General features: G+C 44.6%; 1 protein-coding gene and 1 pseudogene across 1 annotated transcript in view; both read left to right on the top strand.

The window, feature by feature from the left end:
• The window catches only part of RGSL1 (regulator of G-protein signaling like 1), a 76150-nt gene that overhangs the window by 27724 nt on the left and 29930 nt on the right, over positions 1 to 18496 (top strand). Inside the window, exons 3-10 of the mRNA XM_014528357.1 lie at positions 7562 to 7644; positions 8902 to 8976; positions 10426 to 10555; positions 12050 to 12154; positions 13139 to 13300; positions 14335 to 15302; positions 17298 to 17360; positions 17754 to 17976. Of these exons, the coding sequence (XP_014383843.1) occupies positions 7562 to 7644; positions 8902 to 8976; positions 10426 to 10555; positions 12050 to 12154; positions 13139 to 13300; positions 14335 to 15302; positions 17298 to 17360; positions 17754 to 17976 (1809 nt within the window). The remainder of the gene's footprint in view (positions 1 to 7561; positions 7645 to 8901; positions 8977 to 10425; positions 10556 to 12049; positions 12155 to 13138; positions 13301 to 14334; positions 15303 to 17297; positions 17361 to 17753; positions 17977 to 18496) is intronic.
• LOC102256650 lies at positions 2709 to 5394 on the top strand (annotated as a pseudogene).

The following is an 18496-nucleotide window of genomic DNA, read 5'->3' as shown; positions in this document are numbered from 1 at the left end:
TGCTATGCCACATAATGCCATAGCTGGGTGTCAAGAAGGGTTGGAATTCTGAAGAGTAGAGGTAAATTATTGGGGACTTGGGAAACAGTGTCTCTTTGTCACCATGCTGCTTCTCTCCCTGCTGCTCCCAGGAGATGGAGCATCTGTCAGGTATTCCTAAGGTTCCCAGCCATCTACAGAGCCTCCCCTGTGAAGGAAACCCACTCACCAAATATTGTTCTAAGGTTGCAGCTTTAAAATGGTAGCATCAGTCCCCATTCGGACTTCTGATAGCGTCCTGGGATTCTCCAGCAATGAAGGCTCCCTGTTGTCTTTTAATGGAGGATTCCCCGGCCAGCCCTCCTGGCCCCGCCCCAGCAGGGTAGTCCAGATTTCTCCAGGCTTCTGGGCCTGTGGAATTCTGGCCCTTCATTCAGCTGCTGTGCTTCTTCTGGATCCAGGTGACCCGTGGAGCTCAGCAGTTTCCCCTTTAGGTTCTGCTGTGTTCCTGGTTGGCCCCTCTGGTCCCATCTCCTTGGGTTTCTCCCCACAATCTTGGGTATCTTTCCAAGCCTTGCCCAGCCTTGCAGCTCCCCCTTCCTGTAGCCTAGTTGAACCTCCTCTAGTGACCTGCAATTGGGGTGGTAGGAAATCTGCTATATCCTTTCCCAGTGATATAGCAAAACTCTGTTTCCTATTTCACTCAGGCCTCCTCTTTTTGATATTTAGAGCGTATTTTGGATTTTTTTAACCTAAAAAAAATGATACTTTTTTGCTGTTATAATCAGACCTCATCTTGAGACAATAGCTTTCACTAATTAAGGGATGTTGTATACAAGGAGAGAAAAGCAAAGCCCACATATTAATATTTTGAGGTATTTTCACTCTACAAAGGTAAACATTGAAGAGATACCAAAGCTACAAGTTGACAGAGCTGTTGCATTTCCGAGGACTTTTGAGGTCCTATTAGATATGGATGAGCTCATTCTTGTAGTAAATTAATGCCTAGAAATATTATGTCTCACAACATGTATCTTTCAAGTAAAATAATAAATATTAATAGGGGCCTACAGAGCCACCAAAGATTATTAATGGGGCCTGAGATAATGGTGGAATGGGCAGGCTTCCTGTTTAGATGATAAGGACATTTCTTTATTCCTACATCACAATATGTATGCGCGCTCTGACAGTAATCCTAAACTTTGAAACGTAAAACCAACTGAAGATACATTTTGGGAAGAACAAAACCAAAAAAATAAATATGGTTTTGGAGAGAAAGGTGTCATCTTCACCACTATCCACTAGAGGGCACTATCTTTACATGTGCCCATTAAGGCATTTGCTTTCCATTTAGTATTGAACTATCCATTTAATAGAAATGAAGGAGGGAAGAAAAATACAGAAGCAAGGGTTGTCTAAGAATCCATTAATATAATGAAGGTCTGTGTGTTTCCTGTTAGACTTAGATGTGTGAAATGATAAGCATAATATTTAATCAATAGCTACAGATTATATTTTTAGATCTATAAACAACAGATACATATATATAGATATCTACACATATATAGATTTATAGATATGTATGTATCTCAAAAATACAGAGTGTCAATATCCCTTGAGCTAAAATGGCTGCTTTTTAGCAACCTTATAAAAACCATCAAAATGCTCTTTTTAGCTTATCTATAATAATCTATAGTAATAAAAACGTAATATGCAAATCGACCGAATGGCTAAACAGCGGAACGACTGTTCAGATGACCTTCTGGATGAAGCTGGGGCTGCGAAGGCCTACTCTTGCACCAATTTCATGCATCGGGCCTCTAGTCAGATAATAGGCATGCAATAAGTAGTAAACAAAGAGTTTGGTACAGTAGCATAGATGAAATGTCAGTTTAATTCTGATTTTGGTTTTGAAGGATAAGTGGGAATTTGTTAGAGTTGTTCAGGCAGGCGTTCTAAGGTCTTGTAAGTTCCTGTACTCAGACACCTAACTTGGCATTGCAGTCCCAGTGATGGGATTTCATGGCCCAATGGTTCCAGAGAAAAATATTGAGTTCCTGCCCCCTAGGAAGGGTGACTAAGGAAGAGCCACACAAAATTGTTTTATGGGCAGTTTGAGAATTTGCTTTTCAGGGCTGAGAATTGATTGAGGACAAAGTATAAACCCCCAGTCTGATTTCTTCTTCAGGGAAGGTACTTAGCTAATGTTTATTGTCTCCCTTTTTAAAGCCAATGGAAAATGAGATAACCCACAGCCAACCAGAGGAAACTATCTGGAAAGGAGGGGGAGAGGTGGAAAACAAAACTTGGATCTTAGGTTGAATTTTCCAGCTTATATGAGAGACAAGTCATTACATATACATTGATTACCTGTTAAATTTCTAGAAGGATGTTATATCCAAATGATACATTAGAAATGGCAGATCCCTGCTTTCCCAAAACATAAAGTCAAGTTAAAGAGGCAGAACTTAAACTTAGGACTTAAAACTATCATTGGACAACAGTAACAAAGAACCTGTCAGTGCACACAAAATAGTATGGACTAAAGGCCTTAGAGTGGGAAGAGTCTGAGACATTCAAGGGGATCCGGGAGATTGGGTCACATAAAGACTGGTAGAATCTGGAACCCTTTGGAACAGGTGTCACTGTGCATTCTCAAAGAGCTGGGTTCTGTTAATGGGGCTAATTCTGCCCCTTATCAATCACAGTGGCAGGAAGAGCATGGCAACATGAGCAATGCTGGTGAGTCCCTGAGGGGAAGGCGTTCAACACTCATTCCACACAAAATTCCATCATTGAGAGGAAGTCCAAGGGGTTTAATTTTAAGGGGTGGTGGGAGATGAGGCTGGGAGGGAACCCACAAGCCAGATCTGGTGAAGTTCAGATACTGTACTAAGGAGTTTGACTTTAGGACATTGAAGAGTTTGACTTTAGGACTTACTTTATGGATGGGGCGGGCTCCGAGGCTTTGAGTCCCCAAATAAGGCAAATCACTCACACCTTTCCACTCATTAATAGATCTGAGTCATTCAGGGACACCACGAGTGGCTCTTAGTTCTTCACGCCCTCCGTTTTCCTTCGCTCTGCTCTTGTTTTCCCCACCCCACCTTCCCCACCTTATGCCACCATATATTTGAGGACAGGACAGGACCCCATTCATAAGACAACTAAGTAAATGCCGATCAGGCCATCCTGTGTCATACCTCCTCCAGGCTAGCATGAGGTTTAGGATTAGTCAATGATTTCCTTGGTTCTCAAGTTGATATAATTATTGTGTGGAATGAGTGTTGAATGCCTTCCCGAATTATTAGGAGGTTTGAAGGCAGAAGAGGTGAGAAAGGGAAAACAAGAATGAAGAAATTACAGGATGAGTAAGGGGAAGATGTGGAGAGCTTTGTTCCCCTACCCCAATAAGACTGTCCTATCATGATCAAGCCCCTTGCCACCAGCCATGTGTATAGTTATGGAACACAGCTAGGGAAGTGATTTTAAGAAACTGATGCAATAGTCTAGGTGAGAGATGACAGGGGCCTGAAATAAGGGAGTGACTTACTTTATGGATGCAGAAGAGAGGACAGGTTCCAGGGATATGTAGGAGAAACCACAAGGCATGGTCCTCTATTGCATGTGGGAGGGAGAGAGAGAGTGGAGGGGGGGGAATGAAATCTAAGGTGATTTTCAGGTTTCTGGTTTAGATCATTGGATGAGTTGTGGTTCCAGTAACAGAGATTGGGAATACAGGAAAAGGAACAGGTTGGAATGAAGAAAAAAAAGAAAGAAAGAAAAGAAAAAAAAAATGTCAGATCAGCGTTGAAAATATTGAGATGAAGGTGCTGGTGGATGTTCATGTAGAGATGTCCCATATCTCTTCGGGCATTTAGAACTAGAGACAGGGAAAGAAGTCGAAAAGAAAGATGAAAAGGCAAGGTTCCTACTCTCATAGAGTTCAGTCGAGTGAGGAAGACAAGATACACCAATGGATGAAAACAATGACTTGTTCATTGTAATAATGGGAGATGTACATGATGGTGTGTGTGTGGGGCGGTGCCATTGCAGTAGCTTCTACTATGCTTGGTTCACCACAAAGATTATATGTAGAGCAGTTCCTGTTGGATGACTAGTTATTTCTGAAGCAGATGGGATTGAGATGACATTTCAGGCAATGGGAATGCAAAAACAAAGACATGGAGGTTGGAAGTGAGAATACAGAGCAATGCGTAAGGAAGAGCAATGTCTCGTATGGTCAACAGGTGGCACTGTTGAAAGCCTTTGATAGCTTCTTTCCATATAGATATTGTTTACTTTCTCTTTTATAACATCTGTAGGAAAGGAAGTTGAATTAAACATGAGGATGCACACAAGAAGTGGTGGGAGAAATTACACAGAAAAGTCCATCATTGAGTTGTGGTTCCAGTAACAGAGATTGGGAATACAGGGAAAGGAACAGGTTGGAATAAAGAAAAAGAAAGAAAAGTTCCGGCAATGGGAATGCAAAAACAAAGACATGGAGGTTGGAAGTGAGAATACAGAGCAATGCGTAAGGAAGAGCAATGTCTCGTATGGTCAACAGGTGGCACTGTTGAAAGCCTTTGATAGCTTCTTTCCATATAGATATTGTTTACTTCCTCTTTTATAACATCTGTAGGAAAGGAAGTTTAATTAAACATGAGGATACACACAAGAAGTGGCGGGAGGAATTATACAGAAAAGTCCATCATTGAGAGGAAGTCCAAGGGCTTTAATTTTAAGGGGTGGTGGGAGATGAGGCTGGGAGGGAACCCAAAAGCCAGATCTGGTGAAGTTCAGATACTGTACTAAGGAGTTTGACTTTAGGACATGCCTGAGCCGGGAGGTGCAGCAGAAGATTGCGAAGCGGTACAGTGCAGACCTGGAGCAGATCCTGATCCTGTGTATCACTGCCCAGTGCGGCAAGGATGTGGGCCGGCCCCAGCCCAGGCGTGAGAACATCCAGAATCGGCTCAGGGATGGCACACGGTGCTGTGTGAGCACATTAACGGGCTGTATGTACCCCGAGGGGCTGGCCCAGTGAAGAAGATCCAGGCCTTCTCCGTGGCCTTCAAGTGGATAGAGCAGATGTCGCAGTTCCTGTCAGCAGCCAAACGCTACGGCATCTATAGCACCAACATCTTCCAGACCAGGGACCTCTGGGAAGGAAAGAAATGGCCTGTGTGCAGAGGACACTGATAAAACTGGGTGGACTGGCAGTAGCCTGGGTGATGGGTTTTTCTCTGGGGATCCCAACTGGTTTTTTAAGAAATCCAAGGAAAGCTCTCAGAACTTATCGGACAACCAGCTGCAGAGGGCAAGAACGTGATTGGGTTATAGATGGGCACCAACCACAGGGCGTCTCAGGCAGGCATGACTGGCTATGGGATGTCATGCCAGTTCCTCTGATCCATCCTCAGCCCTGCTCCTGCCCTCCCTTGGATAGCTTATTTTTATTTTATGTATTTATTATTATTTTATGTATTATTTTATTTGTTTGTTTGTTTGTTTGTTTTTAGCAGTGGCATTCCCTAGGAGCCCCTGGAGCTCTCAAGCTCCCCTCTGCCAGGGTGGGGACCTGGCCTGGCGTGTCTCCTCTGTGGGTGCCCAATGGCAGCCTCTCCACCTGTGCTTACTAATACATTCCCTTCTCCCAACTCACAAAACCTGGACCAACTGGCCCAGGGGTCCTCAAACTTTTTAAACAGGGGGCCAGTTCACTGTCCCTCAGACCGTTGGAGGGCCGGACTATAGTTTAAAAAAAAACTATGAACAAATTCCTATGCACACTGCACATATCTTATTTTGAAGTAAAAAAACAAAATGGGAACAAATACAATATTTGTATTTGCATGTGGCCCACGGGCCGTAGTTTGAGGACCCCTGAACTGGCTTCTTCTTTTTCCCTGACCAAAATTTAGGGCCTTTTCCTCCTCCTTCAGACCTCTTCTTCCCGGATCTCTGTGCCTTCAGTTTATTCCTTGGCTGGGGGTCAGCAGCAATGCCTTTGGGCCTTCCTTCCACAAATATGCCTCACTCACAGCTGTGGCTGCAGGGACTTAATGTATAGGGAGGGGTCTGTGGCAGCTGCCACCCCTGCGCAGCTGGACTGTGCTCGCCACACGCTGAAGGAAGCCTGCCCTGGCAGAGGCCTTCCTGGCCCCCCATTTTCCATTCCCCTCGCTGTGGCTAAGGGATGGTGTGAGGGAAGAAAGGAGGAAGGGCTTCCCCCTGTGGATTGGGGCTTGAAGAATCTGAATTTGCTGATTTAAATAAATTCTCTTTGTGTTGTTGGTTTTTTAAATTACAACACGAGGCGGCAGAAAGAATAGGTCTGTGGAACAGAGGGCATGAACTGGCATACTCTGTAACAATAGTGTTTGATTGGCTGAGCTTTTATTTCCATTTTTATTATATGAAGACAATAATCATCAAGTGTCATCAGGAAAAGTTATGGAAGTCTTGTTTAGTTTTCTTATATTATCATAACTACACTCTAGTGGTGGTGAGTGGTACTTACTATTCTCATCAGTTGTTCAGACTGAGGGATAGGACTAGTTATAGTATATAGGTTGCTCATTTTATAAGTCTCCCATTATAAACTTTAGGTGTGATGGGCAAATGTAGGAACATCGATAGAACAATTAGCTTATTATTCACTAGTTGAGCATTGTGCTCTAAGAGCAGAGATAGTGAACTAGAGTTAACTTCCAGGGGTCACCTCGTCCACCTGTGGTCTCCATGCTTGGCTTTGTAACGTTCAACATTTATCTCCTCAGATGAACTTGGACAGTGCAGTGATCAAGCCTGAGGAGAATGAAAATATTTTGCACGACCAGATCAATATTTAGAAAAGCTCTCGTTGGGTTTAACGTTGGGCCCAACCCAATAAGTTACACTTTGGAATAAATGTAGATTCTTGCCCTTGGTTTCTGAAAAGTGACTGAATAAATAAGGGATGGTGGAGTGAACAGTGAAATGAGAGAGCACCCACAGCTAACCCTACTTCCGGCCACACTGATAAAACATGCGATATGGACAGCAGTTGTCTGTGTCCTTCCCTGGGGTGAGTGCAGATGGTTTGAGTTGTGCTAGACACTCCAACCAACACAAGGGGAACCAGATGGCAAGGAGGCGGTTGAAGAATTGCTTAATGACTAGCAAGAGGGGTTGGAGATAAGCAGACGGTTGTGATGTCTTCATCAATGTGCGAGCATTGTCCCACTTCAGAGGACTTAAATGAATCCTGTGAAGCTTCAGAGGGTAGAATTTCTGTACGTAGGAAGAAGATAAAGGAAGGCAGTTCACAATAGGAAGAATCTTCCTAACCAGTTCCTCTTTTCATAAATGGAATGGCAGCCCTGGGAGGCCGCGAGCTCCCCACAGCTGGGGGTGCTCGAGCGGAGTGATACTGCAGAGGAGAGGCTTGGGGTGGGGGGGAAATTGAGTTAGATGACCCCAGAGGCCATGGCCAGCTAAGATTTGGCGATGTGAAATGACCCATTCAGTTGCTTCGTTTTCTCATCCTGAGTACAATTCTGGTTCGTGAGTGTGTTTGTTTTTTCTCCCCATATAGAGATAATCTGTTCTACCAATCTCATAATTCTGCTGGAGGATGAAATCTTTGCTGATTTTTTCAACACGTTTCTTTCTCTCCCGGTAAGTTTTCTCACTCGGACTTAAATCCACATGTTTCATCAACAGACAAGTAGTGAATCTCACTGAGCCATGTGCCTTGAAAAAAAATAAATAAACTTACCAAATAAAAACTTTTCACTTTGAGCAAGCAAATATGAATCAGAATTTCCTTTAAATATTCAGGAGCTTCCCATCATTGATATAATCCAATCCTAAGTCCCCACCTCCTTAATTGCCTTTACCTGCCCATCACACCCTCTGCCGGTACCCAGTAGTCTACCAAAGGAGCCCCCCTGGCATTCTTCCTCCTCTACACCTCTGCTGAGCTGGGTTCTTAGTTTCTGTAGTTCCACCGTCCAAGTCTTAACCATTTTTCAAATCTCTGCTTAAGTCCTGTTCTCCTTAAGGAATTCCCAGGTGTCCTTCCAATGGGACTTATTTTCCCTGCCTCTGTGCCCCTTAGCACTTTGCAACTAATACACTGTCTTAGTATTACTTCTGAAACCTTTCATGACACTGGCAGAGGTAACAGTATGCGTGAGGATCACCCCAAAGACCTGCTCTTAGAGGTCTCTTCCTCTTTCCTCTTTTTACCATGTTGCTGGCACCACCATCCATCCAGGCAGCCAAGCCTGTTACCCCAAAACTCCTCCCTCTTGTTACCGCCTCTCCCCAACCTTCAAACAGTGAGAGGTCTGGCATTTTGCTTTGTAAAAAAATCTCTCCTATCTGTCCCATCCTTTTTGCCTTTAGATCCTTATCACCTCCCACCTGGTTTCCTAGGTCACAGGCTCTGCTCCATGACAAAAGGCTAGAATTATCTATCAATTTTGGACACCTAATGCCCCCATATGTAATCAGTACCCCTAATCTTCATATCCTTGGTCCTTTCTACTTTCTCCAGCTCAAGAGTTCAGGCAAATCCAAAGCTGTTTCTCTTTATGAAAGAGTTTAGACCTTTGGCTTTAGCCAGTTAATACACAAAATACACAAAAATCAACACCTTTTAATAGCTTGGGCTTTGGCCTTTGCACACAGGCAAGATAACTCCCAGGTTGAGGCAGGGCAGCGCCAAAAGATAAACAAATCTTGTCATTTCGTCTACTTTGGGTGTTTTGGGGCAAGGCAAGTTGATTCAGTGGAGTACACTTAAGAATGAATGTCCCCTGAAATAGGAAAGCAATGGAACCTCTCTTCCCCTGTGGCTGCGATGTCCCGGGACATGTTCGTGAGGAGAAGCTCTACCCCTTTGGCTGTTTCCTCGTTTTCTTTTTGCAGGTCTTTGGTCAGACGCCATTTTATACAGTTGAAAATGCACAGTGGAGCTTGTGGCCAGAAATACCTCATGACTTGGTGAGTAAGAGCCTTACTTCAGTGGCGGCGGTCTTGGGGTGGGGGGCTGAGAGAGCTGAATTGGATGTGTGATTGGGAGAGGGAGAGGGAGAGGGGGAGGGAAAAAGGAAAGCAGGTGAGTAGAGCAAACAGTATCAAGCCAGTTAGACATTTCTCCTTTGTGCATTCTTATCACTTGGCCAAGAGGTGCTGGTGAGTTCCTTCTTTTATATTCCAATCAGTGGTTAGCAAATGGGACTTCATCTCTCATGCTCACTGTGACTGGTTGGGTAGTAGATGCTTGAAGCACTGTGTTGAAAAGAACTCTGAGGCCACACCTAAGCCAGAAAGAGTCTGGGAATTGATTGGCAATGCCTGACGTGGGTGTGGGGTAGGCAGTCACAGTCCATGGGCTACTACGTAGTAATTTGCATGATAAGGTGTAGCTCAAGGTCAGATGCCACTCTGCAATTCCTAATACCTACTCCACCACTCTCCTCCAGAGATTTGTCTCACTTTTCCCTCTTTATATCCTTTTTCCTTGTCCTCATCCATTGTCTTTCTCTTTCCCTTCCCCCCCTTCCTGTTACTAGCATCCTTTTCCACCGTATAAATGTTAGACATACCAATGGCTTCCACATACTCTACCGGCGGCAGATAGTCTCAGAAAGATCATCTTAATCCCTGCTCACAGCAAGGTTTTGTTTTCCCCTGGGATCTGGGAAGCTGAGAAAGACACCCCACCCTGATTGTTACATTTAGTATTCCTAGGACTCAGAAACGTAAACATTTTAGTTTTTTCCTCCTTTCTCTGGTGGCTCAGTGTCTCAGGGATCCATCCTGTACTCTAAATGATGTTATGTGTGAGTCTTTGTGTGTTTTTGTACACGCTGTGCAGTTGATATGGGTTGGGAGCCTGCAAAATATTATAAATGTGCTTATAAAGAAGCACATTGAATAGAGTTATGACTCAACACCAAAGTCTCTTCTGCTCGTCTTCTATCAAGCAAGACTTAGATCATATTTCAAAATGGATATTTTTATTGATTTCAGAGAGGAAGGGAGAGGGAGAGGGAAAGAGATAGAAACATCAATAATGAGAGAGAATCATTGATCAGCTGCCTCCTGCATGACCCCCACTGGGGATTGAGCCTGAAATCTGGGCATGTGCACTGACCAGGAATTGAACCGTGACCTCCTGGTTCATAGGTCAACGCTCAACCACTGAGCCACATCAGCTGGGTGACTTAGATCTTTTTTTAAAACAGCTTCACCCACGAATATTTTTTTTTGTACCAGTCCATTCACTCCTTTGGGAGCCTCAGTTCAAGTCTTCAGTTTCTTTAGGTTCTATTTTTAATCTCTGGGCCAGATTCAGCAAGTGTTAGGTTATTTGTTGCCCTTTTCTAAGCTGCATTTCTTAGTTCAGTTCCATTTCTCTTGTCTGTTCCTATTTTGTTTGGACTCTAGATTCCAAAGTACAAAGGATTATTGACCTGGCTGGGAAAATACCGGTTACCTTTCTTCTGTAAAACCAACTTGTGTTTCCATTACATTCTTTGTCAAGAGCTCATCAGTTTCATTAATTCCCCAGAAGGAGGTAAGCATGAAGGTATAAGTATGGAGAAATATGGAAAGCCAGGCTGCGTGTTAGTCCTACAGTAACATACAAATAGTGGCTACTTTTATAGCCTTAGACATGCAGGTGGCTCGGTCTGTGTTGTGACAATAGGTAAAAATCTTGAGCTGGAAAATTGTTACCTAGATCAATAAGCAGGAGTCAAATGGGCTGGCTGTTGTCTCACTACATTCATAAATGAGAGAATGAATGGTGGCCACAGAACATGACAAAATTGCCTGAACTCTATGCAAAATCAAACATATCTCACCACCTTCATTGCCACCATCTGGTCTAAGCCACCGTCATTTCTCACCTGGCCACTGAAATCATCTTAGACTCCTTGGTTCTGCTCTTGTTCTGTTGCTCAAAGCAGTCAGGGTGAGCCTTTCAGCATTTAATTCAGATCATGTCATTCCTCTACTCACCACCCGCCACCCCTGCATTGATGCATTGGGATGCATTGATGGCTGCTTTCTCAGTGTGAAATCCAACACCCCTACAATGGCCTTCAAGGTCCTAGAGACCTGGCCTCATTTCCCTTCTGACCTCATCTCCTCCTATGCCCCTCCTCAATCACTCCATTTCCACCACATTGGCCCTCTTGCAGTTCCTTAAACATGTTACGCATATTTCTATTTCAAAGCTTTGCACTGGCTGTTTACTCTTCCTGGAATGCTCTTCCTCCATATCCACATTGGCTCCCACTCTCATCTCCTCAAATCTCTGTGAAGTTCTCACCTATTCCATGAAGACCATAATGCCCACTTGTCCAACCTCTGCCTTAGCACTCCCAACCCTTCTCTACTTTTTCATTTTTTCCTGTAGTGCTTCAACTTTTCCAGATAATGTTCTTGTTATACTGATTGTTCATTGTCTGTCTCATTCACTAGACTATAAGCTCCTTGAGGGCAGGGGTTTTTGTTGTTTGCTAATGTATCCCGAACACCTAGAATGGTACTTGGCACTTAGTAGACATGTAATAAATATTTGTTGAAAGAATGAATGAATAAAATCTCCATCTAGGATTGAATTGGTAACTTTACTTTCAGCTCAACTAACCAAAGGAAATCAGATATGCTCCACCCAGGGAAGGTTAAGATTCAGGAGATCCCATTGAGTAAAATGTTGTAACAAATCACTGCTATGCTCTCTCTCTCCTGCGATATACGTATTGGGGAAATTGGATTGGTAGAATTACTGCCATGAGGGGACTGTAGAAGGCAAAGGGCCTTGGTTGGAGGGTGTTTTTGATTTTGGATTGTACGTGTGCTTGTGGGTCTCTCACATGTCACGTGATGCATGTCAGTAGAGGGTCTGGTGCCTAGTTTCAAAAGCACCACATAATCAGGACCCAACTCATCTAACTATCCACCATTTCTCCTCACTGAGCGAATGGGGGTCGACCGTGCGTGAGGCTGAGAGAGAAGCCGAGGACAGAGCTCACTCTCTCTCACCATGGACTTTTCCTGGCAGCCAAGATGATGAGATGGAAAAAGGCAGACCAGTGGCTACTCCAGAAATGCATTGGCGGGGTCAGAGGGATGTGGCGCTTCTGTACCTACCTCAAGGGCAGTGCAGGTGGGTTCTTGGAGTTCTTCCTGGGGCCTTTGCAAGTTCTCAACAGTTTCCAGGATGCCCCAGAGCACTTACTGACAGTTCTGTGCGTCTATGGTGAATATAAAAAATGACTTATAATGCAGTTTGAGTAAAGTCTTTTAAAACTGGGATCCATAGTGTAGGTTAGGGCAAACGCAATCTGAGTCCCTTTCGCTCACTCATTTGTTCATTCATTCAACAATGGTGATTGAGCACCACTCTATGGCAGCCACTGTGCTGGTAGGTGGGGATACAACAGTGAGTGAGAGCTATACTAAATCCCCACGTCATAAAGCTGCCACGATGGTGGGGAGACAGACAAGGAACAAGTAAATAAATAAATCCTTGTGGCGAACCTGTTGGGATGCATCGATTTCTGCTCTATTGGGTCCAGTAGTTGGTGGATACTGGGAGGCCAACAGCTTGGACAGTTCAGTAATGTTAAGTTTTACTCAGGGACAAGCCCTGGTTTAAGGGTGAAATCCTGGATCTCCAGGGAACACGGAGGGAAGAACTATCATTCAGTTTGTCACAAGGACATCAGCCCTGACAGTTATGAAACAGGGAACATAGTGTTTGGCACATTTTGGCCTCAGTGTCCTTCTGCTAGCTACTCTGGGTTCATAATCTTGGAAACTTGCTTTTCCCTCTGTCTTTATTTTTTGGACCAAACTCAAATGTCTCATGATCCATCTTCAGAGTCGTGCCGTTTTTCTTAAAGTGACAGTTTTTCGAACAATAAAAAAGTCACAAAAGATCCCTATCCATTAATTCCCTTCCTCCATGACTCCCATCTGCCCCCATATTAGGACATTTCTGGAGATGGTGCCTTGACCCAGAGGAGTGGCTAATGTTGAAGGCAGTAGAGCAGGTGGGTGGAGGGGGTATCAGCTGCCACACCCAGATGCAACCACTGAAGGGGATAGTTAGGGGTGTAGCTCTGTGCCTCCCCTGTCTGGTCTGTAGGTGAAGAGCTGGTGGATTTCTGGATCCTTGCTGAGAAGATCCTGGGCATAGATGAGATGGACTTGGAATTGAGAGACCACTACCTATCTCTCCTCCTTGTGCTGAAGGCCACCCATCTTCAGGAGGGCTCACGGGTAGTGACCCTCTGCAACATGAACATCAGTAAGAACTATAAAGTGTTTCTGAAGTAAAATCCCTGGGAGATGTAACCAAAGAAATCAATCCAGTGTCTGATAGCCCTCAGTCTCTTGCTTTGCACACTGCCACCCTTTCCATCTTCTATGTATCAGGGATGCCAGTGGGAGACCCAACCCATAACAGGGGAGGGATGAGAGAGACCATTTGTCCTTAGGCTGATACTGGCCTCTTCCTGAGCTTTTACTTGCCAGTGATGTTTTGCTGGATGGAGTGAAGAGGAATTGGAGCAAGGTAATTGCATAGCTCCTCCATCTTCTGAGCCTGCAGGGCTTGTCTTTTTTTCTTTTTCTCTTTTTTTTCAATTGGGATTCTTTAGAATAAACTGCAGCCCACGGGTCAAGTGAAGTACATGTGGCCTATGAACTAAGAATGTTTTTATATTTTTAAAGGGTTAAAGAAGACAAGTGTGCAACAAAGACTGTAGGTGGCCCACAGGCCTGAACTGTTTACTAGCTGGCCCTTCACAGACAAAGCCGCCAACCTCTTCTCTAGAACAGCCAGTGCGGAGGCATTGCTAACCCAAACACAAATGTGTTCCAGATTTGCTCTTTGGGATTAGTCACTCTACTCTTAATTCATAGAGAGAATTGAGAATTGATGGCATTAAAATCAGGGCTAATAAAGACTCCTTCAAATTATTGTCCAAAGTCCTTCCTCCTGTCAGATCTGATCCCGAGAAATCCCATTCAGAGGTACATGTTCTTACACAAGTTTTCATGTGATGTTTGCTTTTCTTTACAATAATATTCCATAGTCTAAAAAATAACTTGAAGAATCCCCTAGACTTATTTATCTGGGGAAAAAGGAAGGTAATCAGAGAAAGGGGTCACTGTGCTGAGCAAATCGTAAACTTGCATCCACCATATATTTGACCTCTTCACAACCTTGGGTTGCGTGAGGAACCAATGAAATTCTAATCAAAAAACATTCGGAAAAACTTCAAAAGCTCCCTGGCGCCACATCGTTTTTCATCTTCCATCTCTCTGTCTTCTTTCCAGAGTCTCTCTTGAACCTTTCCATCTGGCATCCCAACCAGTCAACCACCAGGCGGGAGATCTTGAGCAACATGCAGAAAGTGGCTTTGTTCAAACTCCAGAGCTATTGGCTTCCCAACTTTCACACCCATGCCAAGACCATCATAGCTAAGGAGGAGTCATGCCAGCATCTGATGCAAGAGTATGAGACCCGCCAGTGCAGTCTTTGCTGTACCCATGCAGGAGAGCTCCCTCTGAACATGAGCATCAAGAAGTCCTGCCACCCCCAGAGGCGGTACTCGAGCAGGAAGATCAAAGGGAAGATGTGGCAGTTGATAGATCATGCCTCGTGGTCTCTAGAATTGGATACCAAGCCAGGCGACAATTCCACGTCCTCCCAGGAGATCTGTCCTCAGGAGAAAGTGGTTGTACACATGCCTTCCCTGAAAAAGGCCTCTTCAAAGGAGGGAATAAGCGGTTCCCTGGAAAAGGACAGTCTCCGTGCCAGGAAGTCCAACATGAAGAAGAAAGCCAAGAGCCATCTCCACATGGAGGGCCTCTTTGAGACAAAGATCTCTACCCACCTGAGGACGGCCACCCCCATCATCCGTCACTCCCCCCGTTTGACAATCAAGGGGGCCATCAAGAAAAGACTCTCCTTGGGGTACACCCACTGGGCCTTGTGTGCTGATGCCTTTGCAGGGAGTCCCTTCCGGGACCACCTGAAGAAGCTGAATTTGAAAATGGAGATCCAACTCCTGGACCTCTGGCAGGACCTGCACCATTTCCTCAATGTCCTGATGAATAACAGGAAGACTGGGAATGCCATCTTTTGGCACATACTGGGCAACCGGATCTGTGAGCTCTACCTGAATGAACAGATTGGTCCACGCTTACCACTCAAATCCCAAACCATTGAAGGTCTGAAGGAGCTGCTGCCTTCTGGGAATATGAACCCCTGGATACCCAAAGCCCAGGAGGAGATTTGCCAGGTAGGTCACACCTTACCGAGATGGGTTAAGATCTGGAAGATTGGGTCAAAACTGACCTGAAATCCTATCTGCTCATCTATACTAAGTTAATGATATAATTACCCATATAACCCTTCACCTATTGAAGAGTCTGTTACTTTTTTAGGAGCAGGCTGTACAAATTCCCAAGAAACAGCCAAAACGCCAAAGTAGAATGGAGGTGGGGGAGTGGTCAATATCCACCTTTTATTCCTTCTTCAGTTCCCCCTTATGTGGAGTCTCCCAAAACCATGAACCTCTGAGTATTCCACCGAGGGAAGTTTTAATAACTCTGTTCTGAACATCATGTATTAGAATGCAAGGTCTTTCTTTCCTAGAATAGCCAACAAGAAAATGGCCAATGGAGAAGGGTTTATTCTTATCCCAAAACATGAGATAAAAGCAGGAGACCATCCTAAAGACTCAAAGGAAGTAAGGCCCATTGCTTGATCGTTGTATCATCAAGATCGTGAGAGAAAACAAATGGCAGAGTCAGCTGGGAAACAGATGAGCATCCAATAAAAGAGACTAATTACAAGGTAGTGGGCACGAGAGTAGGGAAACTACAGAGGATAGTGCAGTACCCCAGGGCCAGTAATGGTGGATCGATCACCTTTATCACTCTTAGGCCAGAAGAGTGGAGGAGAGGGAATAGTTACCAGAAGAGCTATATGGAATGGAGCGCTCGGCAGGAGCTGTAATTGTCAGTAGAGGGATGTAGCCAGTCCATAGTGATCTGGCTGGGAGGGACCAAGGGGAATAGATATTGGCTCCTGCCTTCCCATCTCCTGACTGGATAAACCCAACCAGAGGTCATGGGAGCTTGTTGATGTGGTCCATACAGGTTAATTTCCCAAGGCATAAGCCCGGTAAAGAAAGGGTAGAGAGTAGATCTGGAAGGGCAAATAGATATAAGTAGCAAATTTTTTAGTGCGTTATAATTTATTTACCTTATAAAACACATTACCTCATCGAGGCTTTCTAGCACCTCTCAGAGGCATACAGGGTAGTATTGTCATTTGTACAATGAGGAAAGTGAGACTCAGAGGGTAAGTGGATTAGCTCAAGGCACACAGCAGACTGGTAGAGGAACCAGGGGGTAGAACCCAGGAGTTCTTGGCTCTAAGTCCAGCACATTTTCCAGTACAGAATAATTATCCAGGGTTGCACATCTGGGTTGTATAGGACCAGATCAGTCCAGTGGATCCACAGCCACAGCTCTCCTGCACACAATTCTTCAGTCCAGGAAGTCTAGAGGCCCCCTACCTCTTGTGAAATGTGTTCCCACCTCTCCACTCCCAGGGAATTTTGTCCACACCTCTATGGTGGCATGTGCCGTCATGCTAGAAGGTGAGCTCCTCGAGAACCAGGCTTGTAGCATATTGATCTGTATATTCTCAGCAATGGGCACGGTGTCTGGCACGTGGGAGGCACTGAGGAAGTATTCATCAGATAAATAAATGAATGAACGTGAGGGTATAGATAGATAAACCTAGCTAAGCACTAACGCATAGCTTTCTGTTGTTATTATTGGGCTTTGTTTGTTTATTTATTTTAATGTAATGAAATAATTTTCACAAGTGGGCAAGGTCTTCAAGGAGGAGATATTAAGAGTAGACACTCCAAAAGAAGATGGTTGGTTTTCAGACAATTTTGAGAATCAGATGAGATAGTACTTTGGAAAGGAACAAAGATTTAAGAGGTGTCAAATAACTGTCCTTCAGTAAACTATTTGTTGTACCTCTTCTTAAGTAAGTATGGGTTACTATCCTCTGAGGTTCAGAGAGAGGCTGCGTGAGCTGCAAATTTAGAAAGACAGAGGAACGTCCTGGTTGGTCATGGCTAATGTTTGCTGTTCCATTGTATCTCCAAACTAGAGACTCCGGAATCGGCAGCCTACACTTCTCCCAGGTAAACAACCAGCAGGCCGAGCACACCTCCTAACGCTTATGTCCTTATGTCCTGTTTGAATTGCAGATGCTCAGCTCCTGGTATGATGAATTCCTGAATGAAGAGGACTCCTTGTTTCTCACTTATGCAGTAGGAGGGGCTTTGAGTTGGGGACAAATCATAAGGTTGAGGGAAGAAAAGAGAGTAACTGCTCTTTTAGAAGCCTTATTCTTTAAAGTAAATGCAAGTCTGATATTTTTTTTCCCTAGAGGCTACTGGGGGGTTTGACATGGTCCCTGATGCTTAAACATAAAGCTCTCAAGGCAAAAGACTCAAGTGCCTAAGCTGACTTTAAAAGAGTCACATTCACATTGAATGTCCCCGTTATAGGAAACGGGTTTGCAATGGATCTGAGCAAATTGAAAACCACCAGCCTCAGTCCGCCTGACAGGGAGACACAGGAGGACTGGGCTGTTACAAAAGTCTTGCTTCTGGTCTAGTTCCTGTAGCAAATATTGTCTGTCCCCCTCCCCATTCTCTTAGACTCAGACCAGTGTCAACCACACGAGGAGGCATAAGAAAGACGCTATAAGCAAACAAGAGAACATTCTTCTTTATAAGAGATTGGAGGAGTCCCTGGCATTAAGCCAGGGTCTGGCTAACATGGAGGAAATGGATTCTGTGCAGTGGAGAAAACTAGCGACTGAGGACCTGAGACATGACGGGTCTCTCCGGGTGGAGCTGAAGTCTCCAGTGTTTCTGACAGGTGAGGGCCGTCACCATAGTTTTTTCGACCCCTGACACATAGGCATCTGGGAACTATGGAGCGTTAACATCTAGTGATTATTTACTGTGTGTCAGCACTGTGCAATGCAGGAAGCAGCCGATCGATGCTTCACTCTCACATCCATGGTTCTCTCTCCCTCTCCTTTCCTCTCTCTAAAAATCAATAAAAAAAATTTTTTTAAAATAACACTCAACTCTTGAAATCTTTGCCTTGCACAGTGCACTTTATATACAAAACAAGATGCCCTGGACGCTGGCCCCTCAGAGCTGTGCCTGAGCACGAGTTATTTAAATCTACCGTGATCAGGCCCTCTGTTTTACCTAGAGTTTCACCTTCTCTCTAAATCCCGAACATTCCAGAACCTCTCCCAGAGATGTAGAGAGAAGTGGGAGAAAGGGTAGCTGGTAAATAGCACCACACCACACAGGGCAAAAGGCATTTATTTAGTGGCCAGGAGTGTCAGGGGCAGCCAGGAAGAAGGAACCACCCTCCATGGAGC

The sequence above is a fragment of the Myotis brandtii genome, unplaced genomic scaffold (assembly GCF_000412655.1).
Source record: "Myotis brandtii unplaced genomic scaffold, ASM41265v1 scaffold630, whole genome shotgun sequence".
Classification (NCBI taxonomy): domain Eukaryota; kingdom Metazoa; phylum Chordata; class Mammalia; order Chiroptera; family Vespertilionidae; genus Myotis; species Myotis brandtii.
This window is presented reverse-complemented; position numbering and strand designations above follow the sequence as displayed.